Genomic DNA, 19,089 nt, shown 5'->3' with positions numbered 1-19,089 from the left:
CAATTCCCGCAGGAAGATGGATGACAATCGCTGATCGTACCTCCTCTGAATTCAATTCCCGCAGGAAGATGGATGACAGTCGCTGATCATACCTCCTCTGAATTCAATTCCCGCAGGAAGATGGATGACAATCGCTGATCGTACCTCCTCTGAATTCAATTCCCGCAGGAAGATGGATGACAATCGCTGATCGTACCTCCTCTGAATTCAGTTCCCGCAGGAAGATGGATGACAATCGCTGATCGTACCTCCTCTGAATTCAATTCCCGCAGGAAGATGGATGACAATCGCTGATCGTACCTCCTCTGAATTCAATTCCCGCAGGAAGATGGATGACAGTCGCTGATCATACCTCCTCTGAATTCAATTCCCGCAGGAAGATGGATGACAATCGCTGATCGTACCTCCTCTGAATTGAGTTCCCGCAGGAAGATGGATGACAATCGCTGATCATACCTCCTCTGAATTCAGTTCCCGCAGGAAGATGGATGACAGTCGCTGATCATACCTCCTCTGAATTCAGTTCCCGCAGGAAGATGGATGACAATACTCTCTAGGAGGTGTTAGGAATGACGGGTCCGGGGCTTATTCCTTACATCAGCCAGGTGACCATACTGCCATAAACCTCTACAGGAGATCTTCTGTGGGGGGTGTTGGGGTGATAAAACACATGGGAAATCTTATACACAGTCAATGTCCACTTAAAAAGTGCAGTTCTGGGAAGTTGCAGGAACTGAGGCTGAGACTTCTATCAAAAGTTCACAATGATGGTAAAAATTATTGTAGGCCCAAAATATCTATCACACTAGTAACAAAAATACAATTCCAGTATCTTTCCCGCCATTTGTAGATGTTATAACTTTCAGATAAACCGATTCATTTACACGGATTGGGATTTTATTTTAGCGAAGACACGGAGCAGAATACATTTTGGCCGAAATTTATGATGAAATTTGATTTTTATTTTCTTTTTGCTGGACATGTTTAACCCCTTGTCCTCCAGAGGATTTACCCCCCTTAATAGCCACGCCTATTTTTGCTACTCGGCGCTGAACTAATTCAACTGATAATTGCGCGATCATGCAACGCTGCACCCAAACTAAATTTACGTCCTCTTTCACACAAATAGAGCTTTCTTTTGGTGGTGTTTGATCACCTGTGCGCTTTTTATTTTTCACGATACAATCAAAAAAGCCCAAAAAAGTTTGAAGAAAAACAAAATGTTTTACTTTCTGCTATAAAAAATATATAGTAAACTCAAAGTTAGTCATAAATTTAGGCCAAAATGTATTCTGCTCCATGTTTTTAGTGAAAAAAATCCCAGTAAGTGTATATTGATTGCTTTGTGTGACAGTTATAGCGTCTACAAACTATGGGAGAGATAATGGAATTTACACCATTTCTTTGCTATACAGCGCTGCGCTAGTTTAACTGACAATTGCGCAGTCATGCAGTACAGTAAATAAATGAAATTTATGTCACACAAATAGAAATTCAGTGGTATTTGATCACCTATGCAATTTTTATTTTGGTGCTATAAACGAAAAAAGTTTTGCAAAAAAACGTTTTTAAAAAATGACATTTTCTCATTTCTGTCATAAAAATATTAAAAAATACTAAAATATTCTGCTCCATGTTTTTGGTTAAAAATAATCCCAGTAAGTGTATATTGATTGCTTTGTGTGAAAGTTATAGCGTCTACAAACTATGGGAGAGATAATGGAAATTACAGCTTTTACTTTCTGACTGCCCATCACATCTCTTGAGGTGCTAAAATACCAGGATAGTACAAACACCCCCAAATGACCCCTTTTCGGAAATTAGACACCCTAAGCTATCTGCTGAGAGCCATATTGAGTCCATGGAAGATTATTTTTTCCACAAGTTTTTGGAAAATGACATTTTTTTTTAACCCAAAGTTGTCATTTAAATTATATGTTTCTCACACATGCCATGGGTATATGTGGAATTACACCCCAAAATACATTCTGCTACTTCTACTGAGTACGGGGGCACCACATGTGTGAGATGTTTTGGGAGCCTAGCCACATACAGGAGCCTGAAATCCAATGACCACTTTGAAAGCCTGAAGGTGCCTAACTTCCTCATTTCACTTCCTCACTACCTATCACAGTTTTGGAGACCCTGAAATGCCAGGATAGCACCAACCCCCCCCCCCCCAAATGACGCCTTTTTGGAAAGTAGACACCCCAAGGAATTTAAAAAAGAGGGGGGCGTGTCCAAGATGGCGACTGGGCCGGCTGCTTAATCCTGAGCTCTGGCCGAGACGTCCACCATCCACAGCCATCCAGGGAGCAGCTGCCCTGATCGAGGGTGCAGAGAGCCCGCTCAGCCTCGGGAGACATAGCGGAGGGATGCGGGGTTGGTTTGACACCCTCCACGGCAGCGGCGATCCCGGCCTAGCGAGGCCTGCTCAAGCCGCAGGACTTGCGGTATCCCCATCCAAAACCCGGCGATGGGGTGAGTCGGCTAAAGGGATGAGGGAGGTGAGCACGGGCAACACACCTCCCCCACCCGGTCCTCTCTGCTGTACAGCCTTCTGGGCAACCCCCAGCTGAACCCAGAGTGAAGTCCCTGAGGCACACACAGAAATCTAAGGCTTCCATCAGGCCTGCAGTGGCGCGGTGCAGCAGCCCAGTTCAGCAATTGGGAGAGAGGGTGCGGTGCTGGCTGTGGCTCCCCTTCTTCCCCCCCACCTGCAGGCTCTGGTGGATTCCTGACAACGCTGTACTCAGAAAGATCCAACACATTCTGCATGTTGACACCTGGTTATAACCCTACAGTCACAGATAACTATACCTGCTCCACCATACCTTCTACAACAGTTACCTGCCAGCCCACAAATTTACAACTACTGGGGGGCTTACCCTGAGACCAGGTGAATGACAACCTAATTACTAGAGCCTTGATACACGGAGGCGGATATACGTAATACAAGGAAGGAGAGACACAGCTGAGATGGGGAAAACAGAGAAGAGAACAGCCACCCCACGGTCCAGATCTCCTCGCCAACTGAGTGGCCCTACCAACCGTAGCATTCCGGAATTATTCCGGTCTCAGATCCCGAAGCACTCTGAGTGTGACGCTTCAGTCTCTCCCTCACATCAGCCTCCCGGAGTCTCTCACGGCAGATATCCAATTGCAACACCCGCACTTGGCCATCCTGATACTCCGTCTCTCACTATAGGGGACCTGAAAGCAGTAGCATCGGATATTAAAGAGACCCTGTCTGCTGCAATCGCTGAGTTACATAGTGACATGCAATCAATAGCCCAAAGGCTTGATGCGATCGAAGATAAAGTCTCCACACAAGAACTCACCATTCACAATATGCACAAACTGGTGGACATGCACACTATGCACCTAAGGGAGCTGGACCGCCACATCGAAGACCTCGATAACAGGGGTTGTCGCCATAATCTAAGGGTACGTGATGTCCCCAAAACAATTGAACCAGGCCATCTCCCCCAAACGGTATTGGCCATCTTCAATGACCTTTTAGAAAGACCGTTGGAATCTCCAATTGAATTAGAACGCATCCATAGGGCTCTACGTCCGAGAGGCAGAGACGCTGACCCGCCGAGAGATGTAATATGCTGCTTAGTCGACTTTCGACTTAAGGAAGAGATACTGCGTAGAGCAAGAGATCGCAATCGCGTGTTATATAGTGGAGAGGAAGTCAAGATTTTTCAGGACCTCTCTCATCTCATTTTGCAACGCAGAAAGGATTTGCGCCCTCTTCTGGAGCTACTCCGCACCAGAGGGATTGCTTACCGCTGGAGATTCCCTTTTGGTCTGTCAGCAACACACATGGGTCGGTCAGCCCTTTTGAAATATCCGGAAGACATTACACCATTTTGTGAAGCTCTCGACATTCCTATTGTAGCCATTCCCAATTGGTCAAGTGATCTTCATCTGCCTCCCCCACCAGAGGAAGATCCAATGGAGGCTCAAGCGGCAGGACATCCTGGAGGAGCAAGAAGATGCAGACCGTCTCCACGTATCTCGTCCTCTCCTGTTCGAAGAAGACTCATCACCGGGGACAGTCTTCCACCCTCACCAGCCCACCGTAAGGCACGTCATGACTGACTCTTCATCTACAAGGGGACGTCCTGTCTATTGTTTGCCAATATATAAATGACCTCCTTAACTCAACTGCCACCAAAAAGTCACACTTTCTCTCTAGAAAGTACAATATAATACATATAGCTTTTTGTGATAAACCACATAAGTTCCCAAAAAACATGAAAATTAAATCAAATAAACCATTATGTGTCCAATTCAATTTTAGTCTCAAATGTGTCCGATAAAAAGATTCAGATGTGTCCAATAAAACTCAAAATCCAGATTTTCCACTTCAATCCAGTAAGAAGGAATATAATCCTAATTATTCCACGAAAACCTCAGGAAAAAGAAATAATCTATAGTGCATTATCTTTAAACATATACAAAATACTCCAATCTGTGCAAAACACAAAACACTCTTTAGAAGTGCAAAAAAAAAAAAAAAAAATATATATATATATATAAAATATATAAACCAAAACGTGAACACTCCGTGATCACTCCAAATATTGTGTGCACTCTGTGATCCAGCCAACAGTGATACTAAATACTATTACCCTCTGGGAGTATTCATATGCATAGGCTATAGTATGAAATCAGACTCATCCCATTCCTTCCCTTCAGAGGTACTCCTCCAACGTCCTCATAAAAGTAAGAAGACTCTTAGATCTCACAAATGTAGGGACAAATTTATTCATAACTTACATTTAAAATAGGAACTTCCAGCTCACACCATATCTTTCTCAATGGCTCTGTAATGACTCTGCAAACATCTGGCTGAAAACCATGTGTAAACAACCAACAAAATGGCCACGGCGACAAGTCCTAAGGGCCAGTTCACACTATAGAAACAGTCTAGATGTGTTCCTGATGTGTTTTTCTTTTTTTTTTGCACTTCTAAAGAGTGGTTTGTGTTTTGCACGGATTGGAGTGTTTTGTATATGTTTAAAGATAATGCACTATAGATTATTTCTTTTTCCTGAGGTTTTCGTGGAATAATTAGGATTATATTCCTTCTTACTGGATTGAAGTGGAAAATCTGGATTTTGGGTTTTATTGGACACATCTGAATCTTTTATTGGACACATTTGAGACTAAAATTGAATTGGACACTTTATGGTTTATTTGATTTAATTTTCATATGGTTTTTGGGAACTTATGTGGTTTATCACAAAAAGGTATATGTATTATATTGTTTGACAATGTCCGATCACCTGTAGGTGGGCATAACAGTGTTAGGAAGGATTTATAAAGATGCTTCGTGTCCTGAGATGTATTCCAAGAAATGGATTTTACAGATCATTGATGCCATTTGTTACTAAGAAACAGGAATTGTTCATTGCTGAAGGAGCCCCTAGAAACCTTTGGAGGAACCCTGGCTGAGAAAAGCTGGACTAGGCAGTCATATATTTCTGTCCCCCTTGGTGGGAGTGGAGGTGACCCCTCTATAAGGATCTACAGTCCTTACACACCCAGCACAAGGCTGGGGTCACACTACCAGACGCTTCTCGGGGCTGCAGTTCCTCTGAGCTCCACAAGGTGGGGATCTCACTTCTACCCAGACAGGAAGTATCTATGGAAGACAGGAAGTGATGTCAGGCACAGACAGGAAGTGATGTCAGGCACAGACAGGAAACAGAGAGGAGACGTTGCTAGAATTGGCAGCAGAGGAGGTAATAAGATGTTATGTTCTATTTACACCCAGTAACCCCCGTCATGTCTGTCCTCTTCCTCCATAGTCATATCCGTCCTTTTATTCCATAGTCATGTCTGTCCTTTTATTCCATAATCATGTCTGTCCTCTTCCTCCATAGTCATAGTCCATGCAAGTGAAACTGTCAAAAGGTGATCTTCACTCTGGTGAATAAATCCTCAGATGTCAGCAATCCTGCTCCCCTCCACACACTGACCACACAGGGCCAAAGGCTAGTAACCTCCTGTGTACCAGATCCTCATAAATATGCTCCTCATCCAGGGACATGCATCACCTCATAACCGGAAATGGTGTACCGATACACGTGACGCAATGCGTTGGTACGCCATTGCCAGTTACGAGGTGACGCATGTCCGGACGCAGCGGCCATATTGCTTCCCCCAGATACCATGCAGTACACCCATAGGATGTGGTGACAGGCTGATGTGTCTGGGAATTACACGTGATGCAATATAACTTTTATCCATTCTTACAATAAACAATACTGCACTATGGAAGGATCTTTCTGTGTGTCACTTATATGCCCTGGAGGGGAGGTGGAGTGGATAAGGTACGCTTGGGGAGGAGTCCCCATTTATCCTGTGGTCCCTGGATGAGGAGCATATTTATGAGGATCTGGTACAGAGGAGGTTACTAGCCTTTGGCCCTGTGTGGTCAGTGTGTGGAGGTGAGCAGCATTGCTGACATTTGAGGATTTATTTCACCAGAGTGAAGATCACCATTTGACAGTTTCACTTGCATGGACTTTATATTTTGAATATTCACGGATGGTTTTTTTGCATTGATTCACATTCTGATGTCATTTAATATTGAGTGGTTATTAGTTTTGTAAAATATATTGTTAATACATTCAATATATATTTCTTTATATCACTTGAACTTTATTTCTATATATTCTTTGTGTAGTGGTGTCACATTAAGGATAGTTTATTCCTGTTTGCGGGTCATTTTTATCACTGAGCACTAATATGTTGACACATTTTGCACAATTAAGTATGAATTTTTATTTATGATTAGGATTTGGGTTTATATAGCGCTTCACTATTTTATGTATGTTTAAATCCCAGCAAGCATTCACCCGATATAAATCTGCTTTCTTCACATACAATTCTTCTCTCCATGTTGCCAAACAAGCCGACTTTGTCACTCTCATCAATACCTTGTCATCCAGTCCTGGTCATCTCTTCTCTCCTGGTTCTCCTCCTACCTATCGCAGCACTCCTTCAGCGTTACCTATAACTCTCTTTCCCCCTCTTCACTCTCTCTCTTTGTAGGGGTCCCTCAAGGCTCTGTCCTTGGACCCCTTCTCTTCTCCATCTACACCTCCTCCCTTGGTCACTTGATAAACTCCCACGGCTTTAAGTACCATCTCTATGCTGATGACACAAATCTATCTTTCTACCCCTTACCTCGCACCTCAGTCTCCTCCTCACCTCACCCCTTCAGTCTCCTCCTCACCTCGCCCCTTCAGTCTCCTCCTCACCTCGCCCCTTCAGTCTCCTCCTCACCTCACCCCTTCAGTCTCCTCCTCACCTCACCCCTTCAGTCTCCTCTCACATTAATAACCTACTAAGTGACATATCGGCATGGATGTCGCTCCACTTCCTCAAACTCAATCTTTTCAAAACTGAGTTCTTAGTATTCCCCCCAGCCTGTGCCCCCTCCCCCAACTTCTCCATCAAGAGCAATAATACACCCATCAGTCCCTCCCCTCATGCCAGGGTACTAGGTGTAATCCTAGACTCCCATCTGTCCTTTCACCGCCAAATCCAATCGCTGTCCAAATCTTGTAGACTTCACCTCCACAACATCTCCAAGATACGACCGTTCCTAACCTCGGAAACCACTAAGCAACTTATTCACTCCCTTGTTATATCTCTTGCCTTGACTATTGTAACTCCCTCCTCATTGGCCGATCTCATCGCAGGCTATCCCCTCTTCATTCTATCATGAATGCTGCTGCCAGACTCATCCACCTTACTAACCATTCTCAGTGTCCTCCCACCCCTCTCTGCCAATCCCTCCACTGGCCTCCATTCAGTGTCCTCCACCCCTCTCTGCCAATCCCTCCACTGGCCTCCATTCAGTGTCCTCCCCTCTCTGCCAATCCCTCCACTGGCCTCCATTCAGTGTCCTCCACCCCTCTCTGCCAATCCCTCCACTGGCTTCCCATTGCCCAACAGATAAAATTCAAAACAATAACAATAACACCGATCTTGTCTCCAAATATCACCCAAACCGTCCTCTCCGCTCCTTGCATGACCTCCTGCTCTTTAGCTCCCTTGTCTCCTCCTCCCATGCTCAGCTCCAAGACTTTTCCAGAGCTTCACCCATCCTCTGGAACTCTCCACCCCATTTTAGCAGACTATCGCCTACTCTGCTCACTTTTAGGCGATCTCTGAAAACCTATCTCTTCAGGGAAGCCTATCTTGCCCTCATCTAATACTGGAATCTTCTACTCCTCCTACCAGTCCATCCCCCACAGTTACTACCTTTTGTACCACTAGCCCCTCCCTCTTAGATTGTAAGCTCCAAGGAGCAGGACCCTCCAAACCCTCTTGTATTGTTGCTGTATTGTCTCCCATTACACTGTAAAGCGCTGAGCAAACTGTTGGCGCCATAAATCCTGTATAATAATAATAATAAAAATGTCCTGAAAGCATATTTCTCCATAATGATCCCAGTCTCAGATATTCATCCTAAAATGTGATCAATAAAGTTTCCGGAGAACACGGAGATCTGAGAAATATGATGTGTCCTGGCAAAGCCCAAAGACAAAGTTCATCTTTTATGTTTGGAGAAGTGGGGTGCACCTGGGAGCAATGTACAGAAACCTCACAGAGCGCCCCCCACAGCTCCTCCTCCCAATGTCCCTCCATCCAGAGTCAGATAATCCTATGACATCACACTGACCTCACAGCTCCTCCCCCAATGTCCCTCCATCCAGAGTCAGAGAATCCTATGACATCACACTGACCTCACAGCTCCTCCTCCCAATGTCCCTCCATCCAGAGTCAGAGAATCCTATGACATCACACTGACCTCACAGCTCCTCCTCCCAATGTCCCTCCATCCAGAGTCAGAGAATCCTATGACATCACACTGACCTCACAGCTCCTCCCCCAATGTCCCTCCATCTGACATTTTCCTGATCCTCTTAGGATGTGGGGGTCCCTTGGTATCCTCACATGTAAAGTGGGACTGTTGGTCCTGCGTTGTATGTAATGACATCAGAATGCTGCAACAAGCCTATACCCTGCGTAGTGTGGGGGTCCTGTGGGGGGGAATTATACCTCAGCCTGAAGTGGGGCTTTAATAAAATGGAGACCTGAATGGAGAGGTGAGGAGGATTCTGGGAATATCATTTGATGTGACTATTTGTGTTCAGATGTAGAGTTTTCCTCCTGTGAAGTCTGGAGATCATATGACATCACATTGCCTCCACCTCCCTCCCTGATAGAAGAGAGAAAGAAGAAGAAGATTCTAGAAGTCACCAGAGAGATCACTGAGCTGCTGACAGGAGAGGTGAGCGGTGCCGGGAATTCTGGGACATTCTCCAGTAACAGACAAGGGATGTGTCTGGATGGTGACTGTATCATTGTGTGTGTCAGGTTCCTATAAGGTGTCAGGGTGTCACTGTCTATTTCTCCATGGAGGAGTGGGAGTATTTAGAAGGACACAAGGATCTCTACAAGGACGTCATGATGGACAATCAGCCGCCCCTCACATCACCGGGTAAGAGGAGACTTTATTGTAAAGGAGAGAGCAGTACGGAGGATCCACCTAGATCCCCCATCATCTGATAAACACATAGAAACAATGGATTCAGTCAGTGTGTGTGTTTCCTACAGATGGATCCAGTCATGGGAACCCACCAGAGAGATGTCCCCGTCCTCTGTATTCCCGGGATTCCACACAGGAAGGTCACACCATCCCTCACCATCATCAGGTAGATGATGACAATTATTGGTAGTTGTGATTTATACACAGCATGTTTGTTACAATGAATGTTTTATTATATCTTTCAGAGTGGAATCCTCGGGGATGATAATATTGATGTTAAAGAAGAGTATAAAGAGGAGGATGAGGAGTATGGAGTGATGGAGGAGTTTTCAGAAGGACACAAGGATATGATGGAGCCACCTAATACCAGGAACCCCCCAGAGAGATGTCCCCGTCCTCTGTATTCCCGGGATTCCACACAGGAAGGTCACACCATCCCTCACCATCATCAGGTAGATGAGGAAAAATCACTGATAGTATCATTAGGATCTGTACATTATCTGCATTGTTACCATTGATGTCATTTTTATTATATATTCAGAGTGGAAACCTGAGAGATCCTAAAGTTGAGGTTAAAGAAGAGATAAAAGAGGAGGAGGATGAGGATGGGGGGATGGAGGAGTCAGAGCTTCTAAAAGAACACAAAGATCTGTACCAGGACACCATGGTGGAGTCATCCAGCTACAGGAACCCACCAGAGAGATGTCCCCGTCCTCTGTATTCCCGGGATTCCACACAGGAAGGTCACACCATCCCTCACTATTACAAGGTTGGTGGGATGGAGCATCTAGACCATGGACTCCTAGAGACAATGTGTGGATTTTTTTATGTGATGTAACAATATTAAAGCTTATATTTTACAGATGATATTTTCTCTCATTTTCTTGGTTTAGGGTGAAGATCTGATAGATATAGAATTTGAGGTGAAAGCAGAAGAAGAAGAGGCGTATGTGAGGGATGATCAGCAGTCTATGGAGGAGGATGGAATAACGGGGACATTTATAGAGGAGGACACTCCTACAGAGATCAGCACAGGTGGGTCATGAACACTAAATCCATTCCTCCACCCATACTTGTCATGCTTCCCTTCACATTGATCCAGCACCGGGTTTTGCCTCCTGTCCGTGTTGCTCGGGTTCCTGCCTATCCCCCCTGAACCTAGGTATTATCAAGTCTTTGCACCTGTGTGTTAGTGTTCCAGCAACGTGTCTTCATGTGGAAGCCGGACCCCTCTGGTTTCTATGGTGGTCACTGCTGCTTGAGTATTCCCATATTCTGTGTGCTGTTTGATCCTGTCTTTGTTCTCAGTGTTTTCCCTCTGGCTGTGCAGTTATATTCCCTTTGGTTTCTGATCGTGGATCCCCTCATTTCCTGTTGCTGTGTGTGTCCTTCTCAGCATTGTTTCCTGTTGTTTGCCTGCAGCCCTTTCCATCTTGCTGAGTCTCTCTCTCTGCACCATTGCTCAGCATCCCTCCCTCTCCTGCACTTTACACGTGTTCCCTGCGTCCTCTCCCCCGGAGCCCCTTCCTAGGTTGCTGCAGTAGGTGACCTTGGTTCCTAGTATCCTGTGTGTACCGCGTGTCCTTCCAGCATGCTATTTGGTTGCACTGTGCCTGCACGGGTGTGTTAGAGAGCCGCAACCTGGGGGCTGCCATGCAGCACAACATCCACCCCTCCAGTGGCTCTGGTGAAGACCGGATGGCCCCTTAGATCCTGCGACTCTTGTGTGCGGTCACACTGCTCCTGTATATGTGAGGACCGGTACCCAGGTACACCTGTTTAGTTGTTTCCACTGGTCCACTATAGATCCTGAGTTTACAGTCCCAGGTGGTCTTCTCCTCTGATCGTGACAATACTGCTCTCTGATTGGTCCAGAGTAGAGTAACCACTGCAATATCAGCACATGGGACACAATTTATGTATCTAGACTGGATTTATATCGATTCTGGGGTTCAGCTGGCAGCAAAGTGTTCATCTTCTTCATAGGTGTTGCTCTACCTTGGCACTTGGGGCATGTGTCTTGGGGTTCTTACCAATGGCCGGATCTAGCAAGATCTGTTGTCTGCTGGCTGTGCCGGGTGGAGGGATATGTCTGTATAGTCTCAGACCCAAGTCACTGAGTGCAGTCTCAGGAGATGGGAGGCAGCGGTGTGGGATCTCTGCAACTTGTCTACAGTAAACATTTAAACTTCCTCTAAATACCCATAATTTGATTCCTGACCCTTATACTGTATATTATATAGTATATTGCATGTTACATACTCCTGACTCCTGCACTATATACTCTATGTTGTACATTACATACTCCTGACTCCTGCACTATATACTCCATGTTGTACATTACATACTCCTCACCCCTGCACTATATACTCTGTTGTACATTACATAATCCTGACCCCTGCACTATATACTGTATGTTGTACATTACATAATCCTGACCCCTGCACTATATACTCTATGTTGTACATTACATACTCCTGACCCCTGCACTATATACTCTATGTTGTACATTACATACTCCTGACCCCTGCACTATATACTCCATGTTGTACATTACATACTCCTGACCCCTGCACTATATACTCTATGTTGTACATTACATACTCCTGACCCCTGCACTATATACTCCATGTTGTACATTACATACTCCTGACCCCTGCACTGTATACTCCATGTTGTACATTACATACTCCTGACCCCTGCACTATATACTCTATGTTGTACATTACATACTCCTGACCCCTGCACTATATACTCTGTTGTACATTACATACTCCTGACCCCTGCACTATATACTCTATGTTGTACATTACATACTCCTGACCCCTGCACTATATACTCTATGTTGTACATTACATACTGCTGACCCCTGCACTATATACTCTATGTTGTACATTACATACTCCTGACTTCTGCTCCCCCTCCCCCCACTGCTATATATACACATAATATGGATTCTCTTTTGTTACACCTATTTCCTCCCAGCTGGACATTTTATATCGGATGATGTGATTGGAGCACAGACTTTTACATGGTGATAATAATGTGATAACATCCTCCAACTTTGGAGCCTTAAACAGAAAGTGATAATGAGGGAGGAGTCAATACCCCAATGATGGTGGTCTTCAGGATCAGTCCAGTCTTCATCTTGGTTGTTCTCCCCCCATCCTCACTCTCTGACCTCTGGTGGGGCTCAGCCCCGCTGTTCTTCATGACTAAATCATGGACTAAATAAGGAAGTGCAGTACTTCTTGTGTTGGGAAGATGGCGATGAGTGATAGAGGGGGTGGGGCCCCTCGTCCTATAATCCCCTCATCACTGTCCCTCCTATAAAAGACAGTTCTGTTTGTTTCCTCACTCTCTGACTAAGGTCCATGAATAAAGAAATGATCTGGTAGGAGATCAGAGGAGCCATTTCCTAGTTCCCTTGAGGGTGGAATTGTAAGCTCCTCAGAGACCAAGCTGCCTGATGTGGGCGGAGTCCTGGTTTGGGGAAACCAATCAGCTCCTGTCTAGTAATCCTCTTTGTCTTTGTATTTTAGTCCATGGCCGGGAGATGAGGAAAACCTCAGAGGATTGTCTCACTTTGTCTCCAGACTGGAAAGTAGAAGATGAGGACATCACACAGTATAGTCCAGGAGAAAACCCGGCTCCCTCCAATGTCCATCCGGCACCACCCAGTTTAGATGGACCATCGGATTCCTCGTATCCTGAGGAACCTCAGACTGTGCGGGACCGGGCCGGCCTTCCAACAGGGAAGAGGTTCTCCTGTACTGAGTGCGGGAAGGGATTTAATTTTAAATGCCATCTTAATGTGCATAAAAGATCTCACACAGGGGAGAAGCCGTATTCCTGTCCTGAGTGCGGGAAATGTTTTTCAGTGAAGTCCAATCTTTACACACATCAGAGATCTCACACGGGGGAGAAACCGTATTCCTGTCCTGAGTGCGGGAAATGTTTTTCAGAGAAGTCCACTCTTTACACACATCAAAGATCTCACACAGGAGAAAAGCCGTATTCCTGTCATGAGTGTGGGAAATGTTTTTCAGATAGGTCTATTCTTTACACACATCAGAGATCTCATACAGGAGAGAAGCCGTATTCATGTCCTGAGTGTGGGGAATGTTTTTCACAGAAGACCAATCTTTACACACATCAGAGATCTCACACGGGGGAAAAACCATATTCCTGTTCTGAGTGTGGGAACTTTTTTTCATTGAAATCCCATTTTCACAAGCATCAGAGATATCACACAGGGCAGAAGCCGTATTCCTGTCCTGAGTGCGAGAAATGTTTCTCAGAGAAGTCCAGTCTTTACAGACATCAGAGATCTCACACGGGGGAGAAGTTGTATTCCTGTCCTGAGTGTGGGAAATGTTTTTCACAGAAGTCCCATCTTTATACACATCAGAGATCTCACACGGGGGAGAAGCCGTATTCCTGTCCTGAGTGCGGGAAATGTTTTTCACAGATATCCCATCTTTACACACATCAGAGATCTCACACGGGGGAGAAGCCGTATTCCTGTCCTAAGTGCGGGAAATGTTTTTCAGTGAAGTCACATCTTTCCAGACATCAGAGATCTCACACGGGGGAGAAGCCACTTTCCTGTCCTGAGTGAGGGAAATGTTCCTCACTGAAGTCCTGTCTTCCTGTACATCAGGGGTCCCACAGAACCCTGGAGGTGTATTAGTACCTTGAGTGCGGGAAATGTCTTCTAGATGAATGTTGCTGGACATCCCAGCTCTCATGTGGGGAAGAAGCCCCCCCTGATATACACCTCAGATATACTCCATGGCTGATCTTCATCATGGAAGAAACAGTTCATAAGGAGATCAGAGGTCACCAAAGATATGTATGAAGTTTCTCTATTCCTAGTTCAGATTTGTAGCAGAAATCCCCAACATGTAGCAATACACGGACAATTGATATCAGACAATGAGGCAGAGGAAGGCCAATCATGAAGCTTTGGGTGGTGCAGCATAGACTGTAACAGGGTCCTCCAGGAGTGCAGCTCACACTGCGGGCAGAACTCCTCCTACTGGGACATTCAGGCTTCACACAGCCACAGCTGCACTCCCGGGACTGCCACGCCTGGACTGTATATGGGGCGGGTGTGGAGGGAGGAGGAGCAGGGATTGGCTAATGGAAAGTGGGAGCATCTCTGAGTTACTGATGGATATACAGTATATGGAGATCAAGGAGAGTTCATCTTCTTCCGGCTATAGATGGGGCCCTTCAACAGTTGGGGTATAGGGGATGATAATGACTGGGTCAAATCTGCAGAGAAGATGGAGCAATGGGATCTCCTTGGATAAAGTGGGGTAGAGGTGTCTGCTAGCAGTGTCCACATGTGAGAAGTAGAGCGGAAGAGGGGGAGGGTAAAGGTGTCTGCTAGCTGTGTCCATGTGTGAGAAGTAGAGCTTAAGTGGGGGAGGGTAAAGATGTCTGCTAGCGGTGTCCACGTGTGAGAAGTAGAGTGGGGGAGGGTAGAGGTATCTGCTAGCTGTGTCCACGTGTGGGAAGTAGAGTGGAGGTGGGGGAAGGTAGAGGTGTCTGCTAGTGGTGTCCACGTGTGAGAAGCAGAGCGAAAGTGGGGGAGTGTAGAGGTGTCTGCTAGCGGTGTCCACCTGTGAGAAGTAGAGCGGAATTGGGGGAGGGTAAAGGTGTCTGCCAGCGGTGTCCACGTGTGAGAAGTAGAGTGGAAGTGGGGGAGGGTAAAGGTGTCTGCTAGCAGTGTCCACATGTGAGAAGTAGAGGGTAGAAGTGTCCGCTAGCAGTGTCCACGTGTGAGAAGTAGATGGGAAGTGGGGGAGGGTAAAGGTGTCTGCTAGCCATGTGGGTGGGTCTGCTCCTCACGCTCCTGGGGAGATCTCATCTTTTTAAAATGGCGACTTTCCTAAAACTACTTTATCCACTTCAATCCATTCCTCTACTACTCCGGCATGGAGACGTAACCAAACTAAACACAGCTCTCTCACAATTTCTCTGGAGGGGTCGCCGTCCACGCATAGCTTTGCAAAACCTCTATCTCCCGAGGAGCGAGGGGGGATCGGGCCTTCCCAACATTCACATACCGGAGGAGCGAGGGGGGATCGGGCCTTCCCAACATTCACATACCGGAGGAGCGAGGGGGGATCGGGCCTTCCCAACATTCACATACCGGAGGAGCGAGGGGGGATCGGGCCTTCCCAACATTCACATACCGGAGGAGCGAGGGGGGATCGGGCCTTCCCAACATTCACATACCGGAGGAGCGAGGGGGGATCGGGCCTTCCCAACATTCACATACCGGAGGAGCGAGGGGGGATCGGGCCTTCCCAACATTCACATACCGGAGGAGCGAGGGGGGATCGGGCCTTCCCAACATTCACATACCGGAGGAGCGAGGGGGGATCGGGCCTTCCCAACATTCACATACCGGAGGAGCGAGGGGGGATCGGGCCTTCCCAACATTCACATACCGGAGGAGCGAGGGGGGATCGGGCCTTCCCAACATTCACATACCGGAGGAGTGAGGGGGGATCGGGCCTTCCCAACATTCACATACCGGAGGAGCGAGGGGGGATCGGGCCTTCCCAACATTCACATATATAACCTTGCATGTCTCTTACACATCAGTCTAGACTGGCTATCCAAGTCGTCTATTTACTCCACCAGCTAGAATCTGACATGGTAACCCGCACAATGTAGCTGCTATTTTACACGGCAATATAAACCAGCTTCCAACTCCCCTAAAAAACAACCCTCTTTTACATGACACTTTGGTGGCCTGGAGAGAAATCAGATGCAAATTGGGAGTGTCCCCATGGGTTTCCCTCTACCTCCCTATTCATGGTAATCCATCTTTCCCTCATCCACAACAATACGCGGCCTACACTAATGGCACACCCAAGACCTTACACTTGTTCCACAATCTTTGACTCTTCCTCCGGTAAACCTCCACCAATCCTGCGGACATTAGGGACCCTGGACTTGCCCTCACACCATTTTATATATGCAATGAAAGTAATAAACTTTGTTAAATCACCAGCTCCTGACAAGCCTTCTCTTTTTCAAACCACATTGGTTGACACTCTGTTGAGCAGAGGCAGGTTCAAGATTTCAGATATTTACTCCCCACTTAACCTTTGCTTTACTAAACCTTTAGGCCCTGATTTACTAAGACTTGAGTCTACCAGCAGACTCTGACCATTCAGGCAGACTCAGTGAAATCAATCAAGACCTGTCAGTCTCCTGAGCGGCGTCTAGCAATCTCATTGATGAACGTCTACTTTGCTATTAGTAAATGTGGAATCGCATCTGGCACATTTTTAGGTGCAATACCGGATATGTTCGCTAGATGGCGCACAAGCGCGGGCTTTGTACCATTGGCGTTTTTCTGTTAGCAAAAGAGAATACTTAGAATGTAACATAATTAGTACTCCTATATTAGAATTGTTTTTTTTTTTTTTTTGCTGTTTCTCCAAAATGATCAGACAACTAATGCATTTACTAATGAATGTCATACAGTCTATTTTCAAATGTTAAACATTTTCACACTTATATCTCAAATAATTTGGATAGTTCTAATTTCCCAATATAATGATATATCTTCATTCTCTGTAATCACGTAACTATTCCATGTTAAAGTCAAGTGCAGCGCTATAAATGCATGTGATCAATAATGAACGCATAGAAAAACCAAAAAGTGCAAAGAATTGCAATAATGACGTAAAATGGTAAATGGTGCTAAAATAAGTTCATCTAATCATTCCTGAATAATGGAATGTCCTTGGTGTGAGAGTACCAACTCAGAGAGTGCCTATGAATGGCACGTATGGTCTCTCCGTGACGGACAGTAGTGCATGAACTTGTGAAAGGTAAACCACCCTTGGGACTGGTCTACACTCACCAGAACAAAAGTATTAATGTGCATGGGTTATACACATCACACATCTGGGGGTGCAGCGGTATGCTGGCAGCTATGGGTTAGTCATCCAGCTCCATCCATCCATCAGGGTGGGTGCCCAAATGGTCCTAGGGAGGAATTAGCTCAGCCACAGGAGCCAGAAAGGTGCTCAATAGTGTAGTACACTGTCACAGGGGTGGATGACCTTTCACGAGTTCATGCACTACTGTTCGTGGTTATATTTATCTTGTGTAATACCATTTTACTAGTCTATATCATTTGACCAGCGCTTGCTTTATCATTTTTAAACAATGTAACTATTCTACATTATAGCTCAAACTGTGTCTCCCACAGTGGTTTAGTGGTTAGAGCTCAAAACTTGGGTCATGGGTTCTAATCCCAGTCATGGCTGCATCCCAGTTTGCATGATTTCCCTGTATGGATGTGTTTCTGCCAACACTCAAAAGACATGTTGTTAGGTTCATTGGGCCTGCATAAATGTTAAAAAATAACATTTATGAATGTTAACAAAATGGACATCAATTTTCTGGGTTGTGTCAGTGCCAGGAATATTGATCAATCAATTATGATTTTGCCTAATGACTAGAAAGTGGATGAATGTTACCTGCGTCCTGTTCTTCCACCAATTTGGAAATGTGCAAGTTTCATGCTGTGTATATTTCATTGTAACCTTTTTATCTTCTTTTAAATCTGTCTCCTTATACAACTTAACCCCCTCCCCCACCCCATCATCACCTGTCCCATATGCAAATCTATGGATCACCGCCCCACTCTTTTTAACTATTTACTGATTAAGTGAATGTGTCTCATTTTCTATCAGCTACAGCTCAGATCTCACATTATTATACAATTGCTGATTGTATCTCACCACTAGTCTGTTTGAATTCACAATTCCTGGTCAGTCCCGTTCCCTTACCTCTAATAATCTTTAGGACCAGTTCACCCTACATGTGTTTCAGTTGCTTTTTCGGCATCACAAACGCACAGAAAGAAGGTTATGTGGTTGTCAATGTCATAGTTCACATCAGCGCTTGCATTTTCAGTGCATTGCAGGTGCTGTAAACAAAGTTGACCACGCTGCATTGTTTCTGCACAGAACTGTACTGGAACACATTGAAATGCCCTTGAATGTACTAAAACGCACAGGTCCCTAATTAAATTGAATAAAACGAAAGTAGAAAAAACTAACTGGAAGGGATACAAAAATGCAATGCAACGTGTCCAAAACGCATCCAAAATGTACTGGAACACACTAAACATGCATGCCAAAAGGGCATGAAAAAAAATGCATCAGGAACACATCTAGACTGTTTCTATAGTATGAACCGGCCCTTAGGACTTGTTCACACCATTGGTGGTGCAGAAATGCATGCAAGAACACACATTTTCCAGCACAGCGAAGAAATGCAATGCCCTCTGTAGATGTGCACAGGTACTATAATGAAAACGTAATTGCACCTCCACACGTCTATTAAAAACAGCCCCATTCACAGCCACAAAAACACATGGCACCACACTACTGTGCGGTTAGGTGTAACAGACTTTGAAAATAACATGCCTGCAGTATTTTGGCATGTTTCCACATGTTAAGCAA

At 45.4% G+C, this 19,089-nt stretch overlaps 1 protein-coding gene across 2 annotated transcripts in view; it reads left to right on the top strand.

The window, feature by feature from the left end:
• LOC149440276 (uncharacterized) overlaps nt 1–15,013 on the top strand; it is a 55,769-nt gene extending 40,756 nt beyond the window's left edge. For both annotated transcript variants that reach the window (XM_089658821.1, XM_089658822.1), the window contains exon 3: nt 13,409–15,013. In XM_089658821.1, coding sequence (XP_089514947.1) covers nt 13,409–14,204 — 796 coding nt within the window. In that variant the 3' untranslated portion in view covers nt 14,205–15,013. The remainder of the gene's footprint in view (nt 1–13,408) is intronic.
• The last annotated feature ends 4,076 nt before the right edge of the window (nt 15,014–19,089 follow it).

The sequence above is a fragment of the Staurois parvus genome, unplaced genomic scaffold, assembly GCF_062004578.1.
Source record: "Staurois parvus isolate SC_StPar_1 unplaced genomic scaffold, SC_StPar_1.0 ptg001098l, whole genome shotgun sequence".
Classification (NCBI taxonomy): Eukaryota; Metazoa; Chordata; class Amphibia; order Anura; family Ranidae; genus Staurois; species Staurois parvus.
This window is presented reverse-complemented; position numbering and strand designations above follow the sequence as displayed.